The sequence below is a fragment of the Perca fluviatilis genome, chromosome 10, assembly GCF_010015445.1.
Source record: "Perca fluviatilis chromosome 10, GENO_Pfluv_1.0, whole genome shotgun sequence".
Classification (NCBI taxonomy): domain Eukaryota; kingdom Metazoa; phylum Chordata; class Actinopteri; order Perciformes; family Percidae; genus Perca; species Perca fluviatilis.
The window spans coordinates 39,813,427-39,839,684 of record NC_053121.1 but is presented as its reverse complement, the minus strand read 5'-3'; the positions used below and the strand labels follow the sequence as shown (position 1 = coordinate 39,839,684).

Here is a 26,258-nt window from a genome sequence, read left to right as displayed (position 1 = left end):
ACATGATAAATTATGCAGTGATGCCTATTTATTTTCTTTTTCTTGTTCTGCTATTTCTCATATTTGTTTAACTTACCAACTTATTAGCTGTCTGGCCTCTGTTTGTCTGTTTTTGGACATTTTGGATGTTTCATGTGACCAATTTGTATTTCGAAGTCATGAAATTAGCATCAGGGTTTGTTTTATCTTAAAGGATAAGACAGAAGGAATAGAGTAGAAATGGAAGAAGAGGATATGTCTGTCACTTTTTACTCATTAAGATATTGGTTTCTTGACTGGTTGTTGACATAAGTGTAGCTCTAATACAGTAACAAAAGATGTGAGTGCAAAGATTTTGCAAACGCAAGTTACAAATACCCTGGGGGCTAAGCCCCCCTGTCTTTCAATACTAGTGACATCCCTGACTCTGTTGGTACATTTATAGTCACAGAAATTAATTGTCATGCCATCAACCTGCCAGTTGTGCTGATCTGGAACAGCGGTTGTGTCATTTGACTTGTCTATGTCTTTCTTGTTTTATGTGTATGTGTTGTATTGTTGAACCTTATCTATTGTTTTAAGCCATCAACCTGCAGCTAGGGACTGCAGATGAAAATTAGCCTGTATAGCTAAATCTGGCACATTTACATGTTGGACTCTCTACTCATGTTGATTAATGTGCGTTGTCCCGTTTAAATAAAGAAATCTAAATAATATAAATTCAATTGCCTCACTGACACCATTTAGCCAAATATCTTAGCTTCAAAACTCATTGATTTAGCAAAACGGCTTGCAATGTACAACCATTCGTAACGTCAACTTGTGACCAAACTATGCTTTGAGTGGTCTAGTTTATTTGCTCTAAACCAGTTGATGGAAAACGCTTCTAATTCACATTTTCTTTTTCTTTTCTTTTTTTGCAACATTTTAAAAATCACTCAAAATTGGCTTGACAATTAGATGGAAACATGACTAGTAGTATAACTTTGAACATCTTTCATAATGCTTGACATTATAGTTGATATTTCTCACTAAACTCCGCGTGCTGTAGCTAGCTTCCATTACCGTCCATAAAGTGAGAAATTACCCAGATTCCCTTGGATTTCCATTTCTCCATGTACATTTTCTGCTGATCAATATGTATCTATTATTCCAAACAGGAGTATTATGAGGTGTAAAATGATGTTTGTAGATTAGCTTCCAATAGAGAAGGACCTGCTGATGGAAAGCAGAAAGTTTGATGGGTAAAGAATTGCATTCAAAATCACATCACAGAAGAAAGTCTGTTCCCCCTATTTTTTTAAATATTAAATTGGGGACAGTAAACCAAAAGGACTGCCTGTTATTAATAAAAAATCTATGAAACTATCTTCATAGTTTTGAACCATGTTAAGTTTCCTTATGTACTGACACTTGTTCCTCCATGTGAAGTTCAAATCAACCTTGTTTATGGCTTTGATCATATTTGTAGAGATGGGTAAGGAGAAGGCTGGGTAAATAAGTCTGGATAAGCTGTCCAGTTAGGCTAATAAGACTCTCCCAAATATTGTGATATCTCTCTGCAGCCATCTATTTAAGATTAATTTACACTTGTCTATATTGTTCCATATATTCATTTTGTCTGAAGTTATCTTATCCCTGGAAATAACAATCCCCAAATATTTAACTTGTGACTTGACCTTTATGAGGCTGCAAAGGATAATCATGTAATGTTAATATTTGATCTAAACTCAGTTGTAAGCCTGAAGCTCTTGAAAACTGGTTGATAGTTTATAAGGCTAATGGAATTAGATTTTCATTCTTTAAAAATAGATTTGTGTTGTCAGCCAATTGACTTATGGTAATTTGTCTGTCACTCACAACTCACCCTCCAATGAAAAATGGACAACATTTCTGCCAACATTATGAATAAAAGTGGAGAGCTGCTGCAAACCTGATGAATTCCTTCTTCATCTCAAATCAAGGACAGGTGCCCTAGAGCTACACAACTATTGATTCCATTATATAGCATCCCAATTATATTCATAAATTTCTTCCCAAATACAAAATGATTCAAAGTTTTCAAGATAAAGGGATGTTCAACCGAATCAAAAGCTTTATAAAAATCTAAGAATAGAATAAACCCACTATTATGAATAATATGGCTGTACTCAAGTAAATCTAAAACAAGTCTTGTGTTGTTGTGAATTGACCTTCCTTTCAAAAAACGTGATTGTGTCTCAACAATGATGGTCGACATACCTCCCTTTAGCCTATCAGCAACAACTCCAGAGAGGAAGTTGTAGTCAGTATTCAACCAATGTTATTGGTCTGAAATGATGTCAAACGCTTTTGCCTTTACCACATTTAGGAATCAGAGTAATTAGTCCTTGTTTCATAGATGACATCAGTTCTTTCTTCCATATACATTCCAGTAACACTTTGAATAGTACATTTCTCACATCATTCCAAAAGAACTAATTTTAAATGTGTTTTGAGCCTGTCTGTCCCTTCTGCCTTCTTATTACTACGAGTTTACAGACACGTTTTGATACTATAAAAATAAAAATTGAATTGAATTGTTTCTGTTGATTGGCTATCAGCTGGAACACAGCCAATTAAAGAGAGACACACCCAACAAACCATAGAAAACAGAACTCAGAGCTGTTTCACACCATTCAGAGGAAATATGCCCTTCAAGATCAAGATCAAGTAAACTTTATTATCCCCAAATGGGGCAATTCTTTCTACAGACAGCAGAGAACAGAAGACAGCATTCCATACACAACATAACTTACATTCATATTCCATACGGACTAATTATATCAAGGTATTAATGAGGCCAATGCCAACAGGTACAAATGAGCTCTTCCATCTCTTGGTGTTACACCTGGGTACTAGGTACCTGAGACCAGATGGCAGCAGTCTGAATTCACAAGACAAGGCCTTCCTTGTGACACTAACTCTGTATAAAAGGGAAATTCTACAAAGTGAATCCCTCTTAACAATGCTGTTTAGTCGATGCTCATTGAACTTGGCAGAGGCTTCTTCCTGAAATCAATAATCATTTATTTAGTTTTCAAGACATTAATGTTTAGGAATGAGCGTTCACACCAGTCAATAAATTCATTCACCATTGGACCAAGGCTAGTGTCCTTGTCGAATGAAGTTGATGTTACACCATCTCTGTGTCTGTCTGTCTTTTAGAGATGAACATTCCCCTGTGCTCAATCATTGTTTATAACTTTATATTCAATAAATTTGGTTCAAATGTGGCCAGCCAATCAAAATCACTCAGGGGAGAAAACAAACGTGGAGATGAGTGGAACAGATCTGTATGAAGGTTTACTAATGACAAAACTGACTGACTCTTAGAATTATAATAACAAAATAAAAATATTATATCAAAATAAAAAATAAGAATATAAAATATACCACAAAGTACTCAAGTTAAAGTACTGATACCACAGTGTAGAAATAAGTAAAAGTACAAAAGTATCAGCATAAAAATACTTAGAGTACCACAAGTAAAATTGGTGATTCTGCAGAATAATCAGTATGTTACTGGTTTCTAATGACTAATGACTTTGCAGCTAGTAATCTGTAATAATACATCATCATTTATTATCTGATTGTATTTAGTTTTAATAATCTGAATGTGTAAAGGAACTATAGCTCAACTGTCTGGTTCTCTGACAGGAGGAGACTCCCCGTCCTCCACAGGACACAGAGACACTGAGCCACCATATGACATGGATGAGAACCCAAACCCAGGATAAAGAGGCTGGGTGAATGCGGTGTTGAAGGTGTAGATGTGGATCAGTGAGTCAGAGGAGACTGTGTAGAAGGACAGAAAGCCAGCAGGACAGTCCACATACACTGCTACTCTACCAGAGACAGAGGAGGAGGAGAGAGGGAGGCCTGTTACTCTGTTATTGTGACAGACAGAGTAACCATCATCTAAGCAGATCAGACTCCAGGACTGATCATTAAATCCAAACAAACAGTCATGTCTGTCTCCTCTCCTGCTGATTCCTCTGTAACTCACTGATATAGAAACCTCTCCTCTCCTCTCAACCTCCCAGTAACAGCGACCAGTCAGACCATCTCTACACAGCAGCTGAGACCAGTCAAACCTCTCTGGATGATCAGGATATGAATGAAACTCCTTTACTAATGTCACCTTCCTGTTGTTGTCAGACAGTTTGAGGTCTCTGCTCACTGTGTTTGTGTCCAGTGTGAGTTGACAGGAATCTGACAGAGAGAACGAGACACGACACAGCTGCAATTAACCAATCAGCACTTTGATGATGACATCAGAGGGTTGAATGGTTGAATGATGTCACAGTTTCATGAATGAAATGTAAAACAGACTTACACTTCCTCAGACCTAGTGTCAACCATCTGACTCCAGCAGGCTCCACCCTGAAAGGAGGAGGGGGGGAGGGGACATTACATCACTCTCACACATTATTATACATTCATGAAGGAACAGTCTGAAAGCTGGAGACAAAAACAAGCAGCTCCCAAAGCATCATGGGAGACAAAATGGATGGATAGCATCACAGCTAGTGGGATCGGTGGCCAAAAATTCATAAATTAGGCTGGATAGAAAACCTCCTGTAGGGGCTACAAAGAAAGCAAAGACACTAGATATCTCCTTTTATCACTGCACTAGAGCACTGCGCTCCCAGAATGCAGAGTTTCTTGTAGTTCCTACAGTCTCTAAAAGTAGAATGGGAGCCACAGCCTTTAGCTATCAGGCTCCTCTCCTGTGGAACCAGCTCGCAGTCTGAGTTCGGGAGGGTAGGGTATAAAGCTGCAGACATGGCACCCCTCCTCTACTCTGCTTCTCTTCATAGTTATCAGATTCATCTACCAACCCTTATAGAACTGGCTCAGGTTTGCCTTGGACCATCTCTTAGTTATGCTGTTATAGTTTTAGACTGCCGGGGGAATTCCTTTGACACACTGAGCTTCTCTCTCCTCTCTCTTTCCATTCTGTGTGCATCCTTGTCCCAGAAATGCTTGTTACTAATTTAGCTCTAGGGAGCGTATTCCCCAGAGTCCTTATGTTTTTTGGCCCAGCAGTTTTCCTTGGATTAGGGTGGCACCTAAATCATGGTTGCCGCTGTCACTGTGGTCCTGCCCTGCTATGCCCTAATACACCCTGCTACACTCTGCAGTGCCCTGCTATGTCCTGTAATGCCCTGCAGTGCTCTGCTACACCATGAACTACTACAACTACTATTTCTAGTCACTTATCTTTATTGTGACTATTATTGATACTGTTCATCACACCCCCAACCGGCACCGTCAGACACTGACACAGAGCCTGGGTCTGTCCCAGGTTTCACCCTAAAAGGAAGTTTTCCTCGCTACTGTTGCACTTAATGCTTGCTCTTCGGGGAATTACTGGAATTGTTGGGTCTTTGGAAATTATAGAGTGTGGTCTAGACCTACCCTACCTGTAAAGTGTCTTGATATATCTCTTGTTATGATTTGATACTATAAATAGAATTGAATTGAAAATTGAATTGAGATTACTGATACAGCTCCCAATAAGTGACAAATTAATGCCAACATTTTCCTATTTACATGTTGTGATTTGTATAGTCAGAGCATGTACAAAGAACAAGGTCACATGAGACACAGCCATCTTAGAACCGTATACATACTGGGAACTATATTCTGAGAAGAAGGCACTGCTACTCTTTGCTCCTCACGACGGGGCTTCTCAAGTGCTGCGAGCAAATAACTCCGCCCATGTAGCAGAAGTAGCAGTACTTCGCCTTCTGAAAATAGTAATTATAAATCATACAATGCCACAGAAAGAATAACACTCAGTAACCATAATACAGCTTGCTTTCTGCCACATGGCATCATTTGATCAGTGAGTACATGCCACTTACAACCCAGTAATACAGCAGAGATCTTATTTATTGATATATTTCAATAGATTGATCCAGCTTCACATTATGTGCTACGTTGACAAGTAGCTCATGCTAATGCTCAGTGGGGAACGTTACCGTTATAAGGTTAAAACATCGTTCAACAACTTGAAGTTATTTTAGGTATAATTGTTTTGATCAAGGTAAAGGTAACGCTAAACAGCACTGGGCCAACCCACTATTACGTTCGCCAGCTGTATAGATATAAGACACATCTAATAATAATTTAGCCTGCAATCCCACCCAGGCTTTTGGACTGTGGGGGGGCCCAAGGAGGGCACAATCATATTTCAGGGGGGTCGGGTGCCTCCGTATAATTACCTGTTGGGACTCAGATGTTGGTTCTGGCTCTGACCACGGCAACAGTGGTTCACTTCAACACAGTGTAAAAAACTCCTGAAAATAATGTCCATCTGGCAAACGTATCCGTCTCTGCAATCATCTCAACCATCAAGTCCAGCAACAGGAAATAACATTTTTTTTGTGACCAAATGTTTTGCGATTCTTCAAAAAACAAAACACCACTAAATGTTGGGTTAAAATGCATTGTAACTCGCATTATACAGCGAGGGAGAACTAATCACTCAACACAATCCCGACTGTTCACTGTCCTGGCTCCCAAATGGTGGAACGAGCTCCCCATCGACATCAGGATGGCCGAAAGCCTACACATCTTCCGCCGAAGGCTAAAAACACATCTCTTCCGACTACACCTCGGACAAAAAAAAATAAAATAAAAAATAAAAACATTCTTGAACCTGCACTTTCACGTCTCTTTGTAGCTTCGTTTATTTAAAGCTAATGTACTTGCACTTACAACTTGTTGTCTGGAGTTTGAGCCTTCACAGTTGAAAGCATTAAATTGTAAATCGCTTTGGATAAAAGCGTCAGCTAAATGACATGTAATGTAATGTAATAATATTACCAACATTTTATTGGGAATGTGTTATTTTATTGCGTTACAGCCAAAAGGAATACATTACTGTAATTGTACTTTTGTAATGCGTTACTTCCAACAGTGGTGATGAAATAATATAAATATTTCTCAAAATGAAAGACAGTTTCTTTAAATGGCAGATATCTGTCCAAACTGCAGCAGTCTTCAACAACAGGGAATTATAATTTCGTTGTTGGAGATGTTCTCCTTGGAGACCTCCTACACAAATATCGGTAGCACTTTATAATAACTATCCATAATTCATCATTTATTAAGCATTAGTTAACTGTTAGTTAATGGTTTGTTCATTATTACTTATTAATTGTTCATACATAGTTCATCATGAGTAAAGTATTTGTTAACACAGTTATAAATGGTTCGTTCATAGTAAACAAGCCTATTAGTTAATGGTTTGTTCATCATTATTAATTAATTGTTCTTACATAACTCATCATCAGTAAAGCATTTGTTCACATAGTTATAAATGGTTTGTTCATAGTAAATAAGCCTATCTTGAAAAATATGTTTGTAAGAACATGATTTATACTTAACAAATAATGAAACAACCATTTGTAAATGAAATAATTTTCCCATTATAAACCAGTTATTAACTATTGCTAAATGCTTTGTTCATCATTTGTAAAGCACTGCTCCTATGTTAATTCTCATGAATTAAGCATTTGTATACACACTCATAAATGGTTTGTTCATAGTAAATAAGGCTCTCGAAAATTATGTTTATAAATAGAAGTTTGACACTTTCTAAGTATTGCAAAAACCATTAGTAAATTAAATAATTTTCCCTTTATAAACTATCTACAAACTAGTAGTAATTTATTTGTTTATCATTTGTAAAGCATAGTTCCTACATTCTTTCTAATCAATAAAGCATTTGTAAATGCAGTTAGTAAATGGTTGGTCCATAGTAAGTAAGCCCATGTAAAATGTTTATCAGTATATTTTTTAATAATTCCTACATGATGCATTAACCATTTGTAAATTAAGTTATTTTACCATTATCAACTAGGTACTCAGGAACGTAAAAGGTTGTTTAAAACTAGGATGTTAATGATTAACAGACTATCTAGACCTACATTTGTTCATGTCTTAAATAAAATGTTATGATTTAGAAAAAGGCCTAAACTAATAGGTGGGGTGTTAACACATCTGTTACAAATACTTACCAATAATGAAATCCATGATTAACTCATGAGTTACTACTGGTTAGTTAAGTATACTGTGTGAGCCCATCTAAAGTGAGTACTTTCTATGCTTTACAAAGCATTTATAAATGAGTTCCAAAGGCTAACAGAACCTGGACACACACATGTATTGTTCTATTTGGACATGCCTTCAGAAATATGCCTACGGATACATAGTGTGTTAATGCATCTTTAACAAGCACTTACCAATACATCAATCCATGATTAACTCATGAGTTACTACTGGTTAGTTAAGTATATTGTGTGAGCCCATCTAAAGTGAGTACTTTCTGTGCTTTACAAAGCATTTATAAATGAGTTCCAAAGGCTGACAGAACCTGGACACACACATGTATTGCTGTATTTGGACATGCCTTCAGAAATATGCCTACGGATAGTTAGTGTGTTAATGCATCTTTAACAAGCACTTACCAACACATCAATCCATGATTAACTCATGAGTTACTACTGTTTAGTTGACTACATGATGTGAGCCCATCTAAAGTGAGGACTTGCTATGCTTTACAAAGCATTTATAAATGAGTTGCAAAGGCCAGCAGATACAACAGAAACACAAGTAAAAAAAAGTATTTGTAACCCTTATTACGATGTAGTAAGAATGTACATTTATGAAATAGCTCATAGTAGTGTTATGTAGTTGATATCAGTGTGAATTTGGACCAGAACCAGAAGAAAACTAGATTGTTAAGAGCCAGAGAATTTAACATCAATAAAGAGACTAGGAAACCAGGATAAAGTTTGAGAAGTGTATTAATATACACAGAAACATGGCATACACATGTACAGATAAAACACAGGAATGAAAAATAACAACTAAAATAATAAAGTGCGTTCATAAAAGAAACCCTTTTCAGTTCTATGAGCTCAATTGTTCTTTGATGACAAGAGTTCAGAGATGTTCAACGTCGGGGCCCATATGAGTTTGGTTTCTGTTTGTCCTACCACCATGAAGAAGGAATCCAGGGCAATCCATATAAGTTCTGAGTCTCGATCCTGGAGCTGCCACCCAGCCAACTGAACTGTGAATCTGTAACCCCTGGAAGACTCTGGGATCTGAAGAATCAATGTGATCCAATATCCCTCTCTGGACCGGACCTCCCATGCATAGTGCTTCTCAAATCTCCACCTCCTCCACCTGTAGATGAGGCCAAATCAGTTCTCTCAATTACTATTCAGAAACAAAATCAATTGCTTAGGCTACAATGAAAATAAAATGAGGTGATATTTCAGTTAACCCATATTGAAATATCTAAATCTCTATTCAGTTGTACAACCATTCTTAAATTTCTTCTCTTAAGTATCAAAAGTACATAAATCCCTTTCAGGTATCAAAAGTACATTTATATTAATAGGTAAATAGGTAGTTTTATGGAACCTACCTTAGTAACATTAACACTATTCTTAATATAATTGCATAAATTGCATGTAAACATCTCTCAAATTGTATTATTTTCCCATAACTTAAGCTACAGTGTTGTAATTTAGAGAAATTAAGACATGCGTGCTTATTTATCCATCCCTGCACAGGTAACAGTAGAAAGAATGCACTAAAAATTTGCCTCTTTGAGTTACTTCTCCATAAACTCCAGTTAAACAATTAAACACACAACTTGTACCAACATTCATTCAACAAATACCCACAGCTAGCAGTAGTGTTGAAAAGCAACATTACTTTCCATAACCAATAGATAGAATCATTAGCCTTTTCACAGGAAATAGACAGTACTCCGCTAGCCTTTTTGGCTAATTACCCTATTAGCATATGAATACAGCACCTTAGCTAACCCGTTAGCTTTGCACTATTAACAATAGACAGTATTAGCACCGTTCTCTTAATACATCCATGATTAGCACCGATTAGCATGGATGCTAGCGAACTCAAGGCATAGCTACTGTTACGCATTGACATTAATATATAAGGTGTTATGGAATGAATCACCATTTTAATGGAATTAACTGCCTTTAACTCCGTGACGAGAGTGGATTCAGGCACAGCTCTCTTTCGTTCTATTCACAACAAGGCATAGCCAGTATTAGATAGGATTTCATTCACTAAATGTCGTTCTTTTTCTCTTACCGAGTGAATAAAAGCTGCCTACGTTCCGATGTAGCGCCAAAAGGGACGTGAAGAGAAGTAAATCTAGAGATCTGACGTAGCCTAGCTGATAGCTGACTCACAGACCTGAGTTCACCCATTGGCTTATTTACAAGCCCATCAAAGCTAAGTGAAAGTTAAATCGTTTTCCACTATTTTCTCCCATATCTCTTACAACTACTTTTGACCATATTTTAATAACTTGGAAAACAAAACAAATGTCTCAAAATACAATAAAATAATATAAGGGTGTCATTATTGTTAACTTTGATGGGCTTGTAAATAAGCCAATAGGTGAACTTGGGTCTGTGAGTTGACCAATCTGCTATCAACTAGGCTTGTTTGTTGAGCTCTATATTTACGTCTCCTCACGTCCCTTTAGGCGCTGCATCGGAACGTCGTATAAGCATGTTGTTATTCACTCAGTAAGAGAAAAAGAATGACATTTAGTGAATTAAATCCTATCTAATACTGGCTATACCTTGTTGTGAATAGAACGAAAGAGAGCTGTGCCTGAATCCACTGTCGTCACGGAGTTAAAGGCAGTTAATTCCATTAAAATGGTGAGTCATTCCTTAACACTAGCTATGCCTTGAGTTCGCTAGCATCCATGCTAATCGGTGCTAATCATGGATGTATTAAGAGAACGGTGCTAATACTGTCTATTGCTAATAGTGCAAAGCTAACGGGTTAGCTAAGGTGCTGTATTCATATGCTAATAGGGTAACTAGCCACAAAAGGCTAGCGGAGTACTGTGTATTTCCTGTGAAAAGGCTAATGATTCTATCTATTGGTTATGGAAAGTAATGTTGCTTTTCAACACGACTGCTAGCTGTGGGTATTTTGTTGAATGAAAGTTGTGTGTTTAATTGTTTAACTGGAGTTTATGGAGAAGTAACTCAAAGAGGAACATTTTTAGTGCATTCCTTCTACTGTTACCTGTGCAGGGAGGGATAAATAAGCACGCATGTCTTAATTTCTCTAAATTACAACAATGTAGCTTAAGTTATGGGAAAATAATACAATTTGAGAGATTTTTACATGCAATTTATGCAATTATATTAAGAATAGTGTTAATGTTACTACGGTAGGTTCCATAAAACTTGAATTAGAAATGTATTTTTTGTATAAAGGTACCTATTAATATAAATGTACTTTTGATACCTGAAAGGGATTTATATACTTTTGATACTTAAGAGAAGAAATTTAAGAACGGTTGTACAACTGAATAGAGATTTAGATATTTCAATATGGGTTAACTGAAATATCACCTCATTTTATTTTCATAGTAGCCTAAGCAATTGATTTTATTTCTGAATAGTAATTGAGAGAACTGATTTGGCCTTATCTACAGGTGGAGGAGGTGGAGATTTGAGAAGCGCTACGCACGGGAGGTTCGGTCCAGAGAGGGATATTGGATCACATTGATTCTTCAGATCCCAGAGTCTTCCAGGGGTTACAGATTCACAGTTCAGTGGGCTGGGTGGCAGCTACAGGATCGAGACTCAGAACTTATATGGATTGCCCTGGATTCCTTCTTCATGGTGGTAGGACAAACAGAAACCAAACTCATATGGGCCCCAACGTTGAACATCTCTGAACTCTTGTCATCAAAGAACAATTGAGCTCATAGAACTGAAAAGGGTTTCTTTTATGAGCGCACTTTATTATTTTAGTTGTTATTTTTCATACCTGTGTTTTATCTGTATATGTGTATGCCATGTTTCTGTGTATATTAATACACTTCTCAAACTTTATCCTGGTTTCCTAGTCTCTTTATTGATGTTAAATTCTCTGGCTCTTAACAATCTAGTTTTCTTCTGGTTCTGGTCCAAATTCACACTGATATCAACTAGATAACACTACTACGAGCTATTTCATAAATGTACATTCTTACTACATCGTAATAAGGGTTACAAATACTTTTTTTACTTGTGTTTCTGTTGTATCTGCTGGCCTTTGCAACTCATTTATAAATGCTTTGTAAAGCATAGCAAGTCCTCACTTTAGATGGGCTCACATCATGTAGTCAACTAATCAGTCGTAACTCATGAGTTAATCATGGATTGATGTGTTGGTAAGTGCTTGTTAAAGATGCATTAACACACTATGTATCCGTAGGCATATTTCTGAAGGCATGTCCAAATAGAACAATACATGTGTGTGTCCAGGTTCTGTTAGCCTTTGGAACTCATTTATAAATGCTTTGTAAAGCATAGAAAGTACTCACTTTAGATGGGCTCACACAGTATACTTAACTAACCAGTAGTAACTCATGAGTTAATCATGGATTTCATTATTGGTAAGTATTTGTAACAGATGTGTTAACACCCCAGCTATTAGTTTAGGCCTTTTTCTAAATCATAACATTTTATTTAAGACATGAACAAATGTAGGTCTAGATAGTCTGTTAATCATTAACTTCCTAGTTTTAAACAACCTTTTACGTTCCTGAGTACCTAGTTGATAATGGTAAAATAACTTAATTTACAAATGGTTAATGCATCATGTAGGAATTATTAAAAAATATACTGATAAACATTTTACATGGGCTTACTTACTATGGACCAACCATTTACTAACTGCATTTACAAATGCTTTATTGATTAGAAAGAATGTAGGAACTATGCTTTACAAATGATAAACAAATAAATTACTACTAGTTTGTAGATAGTTTATAAAGGGAAAATTATTTAATTTACTAATGGTTTTTGCAATACTTAGAAAGTGTCAAACTTCTATTTATAAACATAATTTTAGAGAGCCTTATTTACTATGAACAAACCATTTATAACTATGTGAACAAATACTTTACTGATGATGAGTTATGTAAGAACAATTAATGAATAATGATGAACAAACTATTAACTAAGAGGCTTGTTTACTATGAACAAACCATTTATAACTGTGTGAACAAATACTTTACTCATGATGAACTATGTATGAACAATTAATAAGTAATAATGAACAAACCATTAATTAATAGTTAACTAATGCTTAATAAATGATGAATTATGGATAGTTATTATAAAGTGCTACCCAAATATCTCCTTTTTATGTTCATCCAGAGTTTATACCTGAGAGTTTCCAGTCCCCAGAGTGGATCCTTAAGTCCAGCCAACAGCAGCTTCACTCCTGAGTCTCCTGGATGATTGTAGCTCAGGTCCAGCGCTCTCAGGTGGGAGGGGTTGGAGCTCAGCGCTGAGACCAGAGAAGAACAGCCTTCCACTGAGATCAGACAGCCTGACAGACTGCAAACACACAGAACAACACGTCACATAATTTGAGGATACTGTGGGGTCACATTAACATTATCACTGATTCTTTCAACTCACAATCAAACACCTACTAATCTCCATCAACAATCTGACAACATTACTGGTAGCTCTCTGATTCCTGTCTGATATTTCAAGTTCTAACAAAAGAGTGAGAAGAAAACATAAAACATGTTAATTGAAAGAGATTGAAACTAAATAAACACAACTGTTTGAAATCATACAAGCAGAGACAATCTTAGGCACATTATGAGTTTATCCATTAATGTAAATCAGGATTTAGGTGACCATCAGTTAAACACATTGTTAAATCCTGACCTGAGTGTCTCCATTCTACAGTGTGGACTCTGAAGTCCAGCCGACAGCAGCTTCCCTCCTGAATCCTGCAGGTTGTTGTTACTCAGGTCCAGCTCTCTCAGACTAGAGGACTGGGAGCTGAGAACTGCGGACAGAGCTTCACAGCTTCTCTCTGACAGATCACAGCCACTCAGTCTGAAGAGACAGAAATCAACAAGAAGATAATATTAGTAGGATTAAAATGTAAAAATATTATAGGTCCAGTCTAAGCTAAAGGTATCATCAAACGAAAAAAAGGATCTGATTTGCAGTTCAAGAAACTAAAAAATCTAGATGGTAAAATTAACTCAGGAATAGTCTGGATCAACAGAAGTATATTTCAAGGCTTTGTCCCTTTCATCCACTCTCTGTGTTCTCTAATCTGGATTAATGACAGTTAATTTGCTGCTGGTTGTCCCTCGATTTGCAAAACTCTGTACGCTTCTATAAACAACAACCTTTGAGCTAGCGAACTACATGCTCAAAATGTCAAGTTTAGAAGAAGATGTGGATGGTGCAACAACAGCGTATATAAAGAAATCCTGGAGATAAATTCAATACATTTTAATACCATTTTTAATACCTTTACAATATTTTTTTTAAACGAACACGCCATTGAGTTGCAGGTTTATACGGCAACATGTTTTCTAACCATTAAACAGAGTTTAAGATTTATGAAACTACACCCTCTAGGCCAATAGAACAATGCAGATAGGGAAAGTCAACAGAATAGATTGAGACTAACTGACTTTGGAAACATCTTGCAACCCTAACCCATCTTGTATTTATTTCACCTTTAGAATAAAATTAATAGATGAAATAAAATGATAAATTAAAGCAGTTCAATGAAACAAGCGTTCACTGATGCCATTATAACCACTTAAAACTAAGTGAACCTTCTTCTGTATGTACAGACACCCAAATGAGTACACATGATTCCATGAGGCAAGTGAAATATAAGAAAACAGACATACATACAGACAAGCAAACAAGCATTCGCCGTTTGAACTTGTGATGCCATTATAACCATTTTAAACTAAGTGAACCTGTGATCTCATGGTAAGTGCTTCAATTGAATTGCTTTTTCTTCCCCACGATGGGTGCATACTGCTCAAAACCAACATGAAAAACGTAGCTACTAATGTTTACTCAGCATTTTGTTTTGTTGCTAAACTGTGTATAATGAGCGGCGACGTTAAATCATCGGTTTCAGGTAACGGCACCGTCTATTTGCTGGATGGTTTTAAGGTAACGGTCTGTAGCTAACATTAGCAGATAAGCCCATTGACAGTGACGTTATTGTTCATATTTTGGCACAATCAGTGATTCTGACCGTAGTAGTAGTGGTAGTAGTGACTGAAAATGTGATGTGAGATGCTAAAAAGAATCTACACGCTGTTTTCAGGTAATGTTACTTTTGGACGTTCAACACCCCCACCCCCGCTGCTGAAAACAAATCTAGAGGAAACACTGTCAACCATCAGAGCATCTACATCGAGAGCTAGGAGTACATAGTATATGTTTTTAGAACTTGTTAAATAAATTATTTAGGTAAAAGCAATGACACTTCCACACTGTTAATGCACAAAACCACCTTGCACACTGAGACCGCTAACACATGTCCTTAATCAATCTGAATAACCTATCTACTTCTACTGTACCTATACAATATTTTCTTACCAGTTGAGATGCCACCTGCCCACTGCTTGCCCTGTAGGAATGTTTGCACTATACTCTTCATTTGTGTGATGCATTTGGAGTTTTGCTGACCGAATACGGCAAAAGTTTAATCTATCAACTAGCTCCGCTATCTTCTTCGTTGCTATGCTTGGTCAGAGTGTGCAGAGGTAATTTATAAGACAACTGTTTATCCCGCCCCTCGGATTGAGCCCTGCCAATGGTGTGATCCCAGACACAACATGTCATATCACCCGCTGCGGGATAGGATATAATATCACACAAACTTTACAAGATCAACTTAAATAGACATAATAAAACAAATGGAAAACTCATAGTTTGCAAAAAAAATATTCAAAACATTAATACCTTGTAAAATGGCGATTAATACCATTTTAATACCTTTTAATGGCCTTAATTTTTTACTAATTTGATTTACTACCTTTTAATACTTTTTAAAACCCTGTGGACACCCTGAACAAGGCAGGCATGTTGGTTCTTTCGGGGAATGATTGTAAAGATTTACAAAGAATATGTTTAGGGCATTTCCTCTTTAACTGTGACGTTTTGGGACTGATTGGTGGGATTGCTGTGGATGAAGTACACATGGAAATACACTGGTAAGAGCTAATGAAGTTTAACCATGTATCCAGCTAATTTAAATAACTCATGTTACTGTATTGTGTTAAGAGTTAACTTAATTTAATATTGTATGTGGTGTTTTCTTTTGGAGGGTACTAATGTTCCACCTAAACAAGTTCCTTCCTGAGACTATTTAGCAGAGCCACTGTCGCTGCGTCCAGAGTTCAGAATCAGAATATATTTTTTTTTTATTGCCAAGTACGTTTTTTTTGCACATACAAGGACTTTGTCATGGTGTTGGTGGTGCATGTCACACATTCTCAAATATAAGGATAAACAAATATAAACAATATAAGTATAAACATATACACACAGTATGTATTAATAACAATAAAATAAATGTAAATAATTAATAAAATAAGTTAAACAGTAGTAAAAAGGAATGCCAAGGACCATTGTGATTGGTTTCAAGAAAAGCAAACAACCCACAAAAATTTATGAAATCATTTTAACATAATGTGTAACCTGATCTGACCTGAGAGTCTTCAGGTTACAGTGTGGACTCTGAAGTCCAGCCAACAGCAGCTTCCCTCCTGAATCCTTCAGGTTGTTGTTACTCAGGTCCAGCTCTCTCAGACTAGAGGCCTGGGAGCTGAGAACTGAGGACAGAACTTCACAGCTTCTCTCTAAAAGGTTACAACCACTCAGCCTGGAGAATCAATAATGAACAAGAAGATAAATATCAGTATTAAAATGTGAAAATGTCATAGGTCGAGTCTGGACTAGTATCTATCTATAAATTGCAGGAAGGTCTTTCTGTCTGTCTGTTAGGGTGTAAAGCGCATATCTCTCGAACCGTTAGTCTGATGGATTTCAAACTTTAAGGTGTCTTGCTACGGGCACGAGTAAGTGCAGCGCCAGTACAGTTTGATGTTGTTTGGATTAGAAATGCAAAAGATATCGTTAAATATATAGCTAAAAAAAGCACACATTGGCTTTTGCAGTATCCATAAACTTAGTCCAATGCGGGGAGAAAGGAAAGTGTGATAGTGTTCCACGTTAACGCCTTTTCTCTCTCATCTACCGCATGCTTAAAGTGATGGTTCGGAGTAATTTCACCCTAGGGTCCTTTGCACCATGACCTCGAGCCAAACACCCCAAGTTGTTAAGCCTGGTTTAACAGTATTTAGAGAGCGTTAGCCGCGAATACTTAAGCGCGAGGCATATCGGACCTGGTGGTCTCTTAACATTACCCCACTAATAATGCCCGAAATGATACCAACGGTCCACACTAGTACATATAGGTTATGCACTCATAAAACGATGGATTGTAAAGTTTGTAAGTACACCAGAAGGTTATGTAAATAACACTTGCCTGCTGGCTTCTGCTCTCTGCTGTTGTTGTTGCTGTAAGACGAGTGCTTAGGGACATCTACAAATTACAACACCGGAAAAGAGATGCAACAAAAATATTTTTTAATTTAACTTATTTTTTAAAGTAAGTGCTGTAGTATAACTAGCAGGAGACAAGTAATAATTGAGGTAAGTTTGGAGACATTACCTTATTTATTAATAAAATTAATAAATATTTTTGTTGCATCTCTTTTCGGTGTTGTAATTTGTAGATGTCCCTAAGCACTCTTACTGCCCGGTAGTAACAGCAGCAGCAGCAGCAGCAGAGAGCAGAAGCCAGCAGGCAAGTGTTATTTACATAAACTTCTGGTGTACTTACAAATTTTACAATCCATCGTTTTATGAGTGCATAACCTATTTGTACTACTGTAGACGTTTGGTATCATTTCGGGCATTATTAGTGGGGTAATGTAAAGAGACACTTCGGATCCATTAGCCTCTGCGCTAAGCTATTCAGCTGATAACGCTACGCTACGCTAACGCTCCCAATGTTCGACCCAGGTGAAAAAAGCTTCTGGGGGGGTGTTTGGCTCGAGATCATGGTGCAAAGGACCCTAGGGTGAAATTACTCCGAACCATCACTTTAATTGCGTTAATAGCCCAGGGCTACTACAGACAGGGAGAGAGAGAGACTGTATCACTAACAGCCAATCCAGTTTGCTCAAAGCTATGGTCTTTTTCACAAATAGGTTGCACGTAAGGGGGAAAAAAAGTAGCTTCCACATAAGGGGCCCTATCTTGCGCCCTGCGCAGCACAGTGCAAACCCCGACGAAAGTGTCTTTGCTAGTTTAAGACCGATGCAGTTGTCAATTTCCCATCCAGCGCCCGCGACTAGGATTAGCGTGTGTTTGACAGGGTGGGGGGTGTGGAATCACGATGGTGGCTCTCCATCGCTCTCCATTCTGGTGGTTGATGAACGCAGATATGTGCTAATTAGCTCTCATAATGGGCCAGGTGGGTAGCACACTGCCATGAGTCCATGAGGCTAATGTCTGATTAGTCCACATTGTCATTGTGATATTTTGTGATTACAGTAGTAGGTAGGCCTACAATGTCTTCCTCTGATGTAGAAGAAGCCTACACTGTAAGTCAGTAGTAGGATATAAAGTGGAGTTGCATATTAAGTGGTTTGGGGTCCTTCTATAAGTCATTTTTGGGTACAATTTGGTTTTGATGAATTCTACAAGCAGCAATACAGGTCAAATCACCCGTAAACAGACACATTTTCAATGGGCATTGCAATAGTTATCAGAAAAAAACAAAGATCTTGGTTACCATTTCAGCTCACAGATTGAACTCAGAGTAAAAAAAACATATATAACATATAGTATGATCTCTACATCTTTATATACACTCTATGATCTCTACATCTTTATACACAGTCTATAATATCTACATCTAGATCATATGCAACATTATTATATGAACTTGATCTGACCTGAGAGTCTCCAGTTTACAGTAATGACTCTGATGTCCAGCTGACAGCAGCTTCCCTCCTGAATCCTGCAGGTTGTTGTTACTCAGGTCCAGCTCTCTCAGACTAGAGGACTGGGAGCTGATAACTAAGGACAGAACTTCACAGCTGATCTCTGACAGATTACAGCCACTCAGCCTGGGGAGACGATAATGAACAAGAAGATCAATATCAGTATTATTAAAATGTAAAAAATTCATAGGTCGAGTCTGGACTATAAAGTACTATCCATAAAGTATTCTCAGAAAAAACAAAGATCTCATATGATATGTGATATGTGTGTTTAAAAAGAACACACATATCACCTTTATCACCTTGCAGTCTAAAGTCCTGGAGGAACCCAGCGACCCGATGCCTTTGGCAAAATATTATCAATCTACCTACTGCTTTTGGGAGATATCCATCCATGTCCGGGCCCTACAAACTTTCAAACAGCGAAATACCGGCAAAAGAAGCATACCATCAGCAGTGGCCCTAACTGCAGAAAGGTGCTAAGAGCAAACGCCAAAGCAGTTGCTCGTGACTTTTGTAATGTTTTTCTTCATATAAGGTGCGGAAATATTGTTCCGAAATTGTATGACCAGGCTGTAAGGAATGAGTCAGATATCCCGTTGGTTTGTAACCGGTGCTGTGTGCGGGAAATGTGCAGTGCAGATGTCTTTGATGACACAAATTAATTGAGAACGTATGATGAGGACAGTATGGATGGGAGAGACTATGATTCACTTGGCCTTTTAAATTGGAAAGGGATGCATTTTATTTACGTTAATGCCAGGAGTCCTCTACTTAAACTGGATGAAATCGGGCGTCTACGTCTAAGGCTGCTGTGATTGCTGTATCAGAGACCTGGCTAGACAGTTCCATTCAAGATGGTGAAGTTGGGCTTACAGGTTGTTACATCTATCGACGCGATCGCAACAGACACGGAGGAGTGTCTGTTGCGATCGCCACAATCTACAGATGGATGGCTATGAACTCCTTGAATCTGTCTGTTGTAAAAGCAATGTATGGCAAGAGAAAGAATGCATCATCATGGGTGATTTTAATACAAATCTATTATTGCCACGAAGTAGCCTGAAAGAGTCTCTGCAGCCCTCTCTCATGTCTCTGCAGGCTGTCTGGTTTACAGCAATTAATTACAGAACCTACTAGGTTGTCTATAAATAACCAGTCCCTTCTTGACTTAGTTTTGGTATCTGACTAATTATAAGTCAATCAGGTGTGTTGGATGTGGCTTTCAGTGATCATAATGCAGTTTTTTGCACACGCAAGAAAATGAAATCTCAGCCAATAAATGAGCATTGTTCCATCAAATACAGATGTACCAAACAGTACTCTGCTGATGTGTTCAATCAAAGGCTGACTGAGAGAGACTGGTCTGATGTGCTTGAATGTAATGATGTTGATAAGGCTTGGGATTTGTTCAAGTAAGTAAATTGCTTGGTGCTTCTGATAAATATGGCAAAACTTTTGTTACCTCTTTTATAGAAGCAAAAATTTCTCTGCTGATGCATTTGCAATTAGTTCTGTCTCAGAGGATAAATTAAGAGTGAGCCTTTCCACCCTGTCAGTGAATAAGGCCAATGGATTGGACCTTATCCCCTCCAGGTTTCTTCTGGACAGTGCTGGGGTTATATATAGTATTCCTACCCATATCATAAATGTGTCCATAAATCAGGGTGTTTTCCCAAATGATATGAAGAATGCCAGGGTCCTCTTTTTAAGAAAAATAGCAGAGCTGATGTTGGGAATTATAGGCCAGTATCAATTCTGTCAACTATATCAAAGATTTTTGAGCATCTTGTGTATTAACAGGTGGATGAGTATTTCATCAGGCATGATCTATTATATGAGCTCCAGTCTGGTTTTAGAGTTCAAGGGACGTATGTTGGTATGCTACTACTTGACCTGCAAAAAGCATTTGATACTGTGAACCACAGTATTTTGATTTCTAAATTACAGTGCATGGGTTTTAGTAACTTAGCACTCATATGGTTCACTTCTTATCTTAACAGATAGGACACAAGGCAGTGATGTTGATGGGACCCTCTCTGATCCACAAAGTATAACATGTGGGGTGCCCCAAGGTTCGATCCTGGGGCCCCTGTTATTTTTTGTATACATAAATGACATATCAGCTGCAGTACAGTGCAAGTTGCTATTATATGCTGATGATTCTGCTTTACTTGTTCCAGGGTGTAATACTCTTTGCATAAAGCTTGACTCTGTCAATCTTGTTTGGTACAAAAAGGAAGTTGGCAAAATCAAATACTTTAAAGGTGATTTGTAATGGGTCTGAAATTGTATCTATAGCAAGTGTCACATATTTGTGTTTAATATTGGATCAATCACTTATAGGTGAATCCATTGCAGCCAAAGTTTTAGCCAAATGTGTCTGTAAGTTGAAGTTTTTATATCGCAAGACAAAGCTTATCTTTTTTTTCCTGTAAATAAATTATTGGTATTAACTCTGATTCAATGTCATGTGGATTTTGCTTGCTCTGGATGGTTTTCTGGGTTGACTGTAAAACTTTAAAAAAAATTCAAGTGCTGCAAAATAATGTTATTCAGTACCTGTTAAAAGCACCCCCACTTTAGCATGTCATCCTTTGAATTACTGTTTTATCGTTTTGATCCAGAAATCCATCAATCAATATATATATACAGTGCCTTGCGAAAGTATTCGGCCCCCTTGAACTTTTCGACCTTTTGCCATATTTCAGGCCTCAAACATAAAGATATAAAACTGTAATTTTTTGTGAAGAATCAACAACAAGTGGGACACAATCATGAAGTGGAACGAAATTTATTGGATATTTCAAACCTTTTAAACAAATACAAAACTGAAATATTGGGCGTGCAAAATTATTCAGCCCCCTTAAGTTAATACTTTGTAGCGCCACCTTTTGCTGCGATTACAGCTGTAAGTCGCTTGGGGTATGTCTCTATCAGTTTTGCACATCGAGAGACTGACATTTTTGCCCATTCCTCCTTGCAAAACAGCTCGAGCTCAGTGAGGTTGGATGGAGAGCGTTTGTGAACAGCAGTTTTCAGTTCTTCCCACAGATTCTCGATTGGATTCAGGTCTGGACTTTGACTTGGCCATTCTAACACCTGGATATGTTTATTTGTGAACCATTCCATTGTAGATTTTGCTTTATGTTTTGGATCATTGTCTTGTTGGAAGACAAATCTCCGTCCCAGTCTCACGGTCTCTTTGGCAGACTCCATCAGGTTTTCTTCCAGAATGGTCCTGTATTTGGCTCCATCCATCTTCCCATCAATTTTAACCATCTTCCCTGTCCCTGCTGAAGAAAAGCAGGCCCAAACCGGTGATGCTGCCACCACCATGTTTGACAGTGGGGATGGTGTGTTCAGGGTGATGAGCTGTGTTGCTTTTACGCCAAACATAACGTTTTGCATTGTTGCCAAAAAGTTTGATTTTGGTTTCATCTGACCACAGCACCTTCTTCCACATGTTTGGTGTGTCTCCCAGGTGGCTTTTGGCAAACTTTTAAACGACACTTTTATGGATATCTTTAAGAAATGGCTTTCTTCTTGCCACTCTTCCATAAAGGCCAGATTTGTGCAGTATACGTAATTGTTGTCCTATGGACAGAGTCTCCCACCTCAGCTGTAGATCTCTGCAGTTCATCCAGAGTGATCATGGGCCTCTTGGCTGCATCTCTGATCAGTCTTCTCATTGTATGAGCTGAAAGTTTAGAGGGATGGCCGGGTCGCGTAGATTTGTAGTGGTCTGATACTCCTTCCATTTCAATATTATCGCTTGCAACAGTGCTCCTTGGGATGTTTAAAGCTTGGGAAATCTTTTTGTATCCAAATCCGGCTTTAAACTTCTCCACAACAGTATCTCGGACCTGCCTGGTGTGTTCCTTGTTCTTCATGATGCTCTCTGCGCCTTTACACGGACCTCTGAGACTATCACAGAGCAGGTGCATTTAACGCGGAGACTTGATTACACACAGCTGGATTCTATTTATCATCATTAGTCATTTAGGTCAACATTGGATCATTCGAGATCCTCACTGAACTTCTGAGAGAGTTTGCTGCACTGAAAGTAAAGGGGCTGAATAATTTTCCGCCACTTTTTCAGTTTTTTATTTGTTAAAAAAGTTTGAAATAGCCAATGAATTTTGTTCCACTTCATAATTGGGACCCACTTGTTGTTGATTCTTCACAAAAAATTACAGTTTTATATCTTTATGTTTGAGGTCTGAAATGTGGCAAAAGGTCGAAACGTTCAAGGGGGCCGAATACTTTCGCAAGGCACTGTATATATAGTATTATCTCTACATCTTTATACAGTGAAAAAATTTAATCATTGTGTTATGTGGAGGCAGGGAATAGTGGGCCCAAACACAGAGACGAGGCAGACAGGCAGGAGATGGCTGAACACGATGATTTATTGACAACAAAAAAGGCAGAGTTCAGAACAGAGGGCCGGAGAGGCCTGGGGGAAACAGAGGGCCGGAGAGGCCTGGGGGAAAGAGAGAGGCCACTAGGGACAGGGAACAGAGGGGCCACTATGGACAGGGAACAGAGGAGCCACTAGGGACAGGGAACAGAGGGGCCACTCGGGACAAGGAACAGAGGGCCCACTCAGGACAGAGAACAGAGAGGGGCCACTCGGGACAGGGGACAGAGAGGCCTCTGCAACAAGGGACAGAGAGGCCTCGGCAACAAGGGACAGAGAGGCCTCGGCAACAGGGGACAGAGAGGCCTCCGGGAACAGGGGGCCGCAGCGAAGGCAGAAGCCTTCAGGCGGCCAAACTGGATGTTGAGGGCTCTCGGCCGGCCGTCACCAACGGCGAATCCCTTCTGGTGGCCAGGCAGGACGTCGAGGGCAGCGCCCTTTCTGGGGCCGAGCAGGTGACGGGTCAGTAGGACTGGAGCCTGGCAACGGGTCAGCAGGGCTGGAATCAGCCAACCCGGCAACCATAACAGAGGTTGCCAGGGGTGCCGCCAGGACATGAAGGGCAGGAGTCTGTCTGACCGCCGACACAGGCAAAGTCTCTGGGGGGCAGGTCAAAGGCAAAGGGCCGCTAGCAGCTGGGGTTCAGTGGGCCTGCTAGCCAGTCAGGGTTCAGTGAGGCCGCTAGCCAGCCAGGGATCAGGAGGGCTGGGCTTCAGCAGGGGATCAGGGGAGCTGGGCTTTAGCTGGGAATCAGGGGAATTGGGCTTCAGCTGGGGATCTGGGAGGCCACTGGCCAGCCGGGGATCAGGGGGGCTGATAGCCAGCCGAGGATCTGAGACACAGGACAACCTGGCAACACTAGGGAACTCGGGAACGCTAGGACAATCGGGAACGCTAGGAAACTCAGGAACGCTAGGAAACTCGGGAACGCTAGGAAGCTTGGGAACACTGGAGGCTGATAAACAGCCGGAACTCTGGGAAAGCACACTAGAAAGCTCGGGGATACTAGAGGACTCGGAGACACTCGATAGCTCGGGGGACAACTCAAACACTATAAATCAGCTTGTGCGACTGTGCCACAGGGTGTCCCCCAGGGGTCATTGCTTGGTCCTCTCCTCTTCATTATACACCTCCTTCCCCTGGGCAAGATCATGAGACACCACAAAATACACTTTTACTGCTATGCTGACGACACCCAGCTCTACCTCTCCACTAAACCTTCATCTCCCCTTCCTCCCACTTTACTCAGCAACTGTCTTCAAGACATTCAAAACTGGATGAACACACACTTTCTGAAACTTAATAGCAATAAGACAGAAGTCCTGCTCATCCACTCCAAATCCTTTCAAAAACAGCATTGCTTGAACATTACTATAGATGAGATCACGGGCCCTCTGTCAACTCAAGTCAAAAGCCTTGGTGTCATTCTGGACAGTTTCCTTTAAGTCAAATCCCAAATGAAAGCAATTACCCAGACTTTTTCACCTCTGCAACATCTCAAGGCTCAGACCCTCATTGTCACAATCCAGCACTGAAACCCTAATTCATGCCCTTGTCATGCCACGTCTGGACTACTGCAACTCCCTTCTCACCGGTATACCTTCCAAACTTACAAACAGACTCCAACTTGTTCAGAACTCTGCTACTAGAATCCTCACTGGTACCAGATCATCTGAACACATCACACCTATCCTAATTAATCTACATTTGCTCCCTGTGCACTACCGTATTGAATTTAAGACCCTCCTCATTACCTACAAAGCACTCCATAATCTCACACCCAGCTACATTTCTGAACTCCTACCATGCTATGTCCCTTCTCGTGTGGTCTACATGTAATACTGAGCCGCCCCCTATAATATGACCTGCCCACTTACTCAGGCCACGCCCCCTTTGGTAACATTTGAACCGTTTAAGGTAGAGCAGGGGTCTCAAACTCGCGGCCCGCGGGCCAATTGTGGGCCGTCGGACGATAGTTTGTGGCCCCCGCCTTAAAATGAAAGTTTAATGTTAGTGCGGCCCGCGAGTTTGATATGTATGGTACTTTAGACAAAGCCAGAAATCTTGGTGTAGTCATGGACTCAGACCTAAATTTTAACAGCCACATTAACATAATTAAAAAGTCAGCATATTATCACCTTAAGAATATATCAAGGGTTAGAGGACTTATGTCTCAGCAAGATCTGGAAAAACTTGTCCATGCTTTTATCTTCAGTAGACTTGACTACTGTAACGGTGTCTTTACAGGTCTCCCTAAAAAATCAATCAGACAGCTGCAGCTGATCCAGAACGCTGCTGCTCGAGTCCTCACTAAAACCAGGAAAGTGGATCACATCACCCAGTACTGAAGTCTCTACACTGGCTTCCAGTGCCTCAAAGAATTGATTTCAGAATACTTTTACTGGTTTATAAATCACTAAATGGTTTAGGGCCAAAATACATTTCTGATTCTGCTACATTACTTATGACCCACCCAGACCTCTCAGGTCGTCTGGGACAGGTCTACTTGTTGTCCCCAGAGTCAGAACTAAACAGGGGGAAGCAGCGTTCAGTTTTTATGCTCCACATATCTGGAACAAACTCCCAGAAACCTGCAGGTCCGCTGCAACTCTCAGTTCTTTTAAATCTAAGCTAAAGACCTATCTTTTTGATGTTGCTTTTCTTTAAATAATCTATTTTATTAACTTTAATTTCTTATACTGCACTGTAACTTTCATTCTTATACTGCACTATCAATTTTATTCTTGTTTTAATTTGTTTATTAATGTTTTAAAATTGTTTAAAATTGTTTTCTAACTGCTCTTTAATGTTTTATGTAAAGCACTTTGAATTGCCCTGTTGCTGAAATGTGCTATACAAATAAAGCTGCCTTGCCTTGCCTTGCCTACCAATCACGGTGGG

At 39.0% G+C, this 26,258-nt stretch overlaps 1 protein-coding gene across 1 annotated transcript in view; it reads right to left on the bottom strand.

Annotated features, from left to right (window-relative positions):
- Positions 1 to 2,660: 2,660 nt before the first annotated feature.
- The window catches only part of LOC120566831 (NACHT, LRR and PYD domains-containing protein 3-like), a 47,564-nt gene continuing 23,966 nt past the window's right edge, over positions 2,661 to 26,258 (bottom strand). The window contains exons 6-11 of the mRNA XM_039813487.1: positions 18,887 to 19,060; positions 16,570 to 16,743; positions 13,758 to 13,931; positions 13,242 to 13,415; positions 4,337 to 4,383; positions 2,661 to 4,212 (exon numbers count right to left, since the gene is read on the bottom strand). Of these exons, the coding sequence (XP_039669421.1) occupies positions 3,635 to 4,212; positions 4,337 to 4,383; positions 13,242 to 13,415; positions 13,758 to 13,931; positions 16,570 to 16,743; positions 18,887 to 19,060 (1,321 nt within the window). The 3' untranslated portion in view covers positions 2,661 to 3,634. The remainder of the gene's footprint in view (positions 4,213 to 4,336; positions 4,384 to 13,241; positions 13,416 to 13,757; positions 13,932 to 16,569; positions 16,744 to 18,886; positions 19,061 to 26,258) is intronic.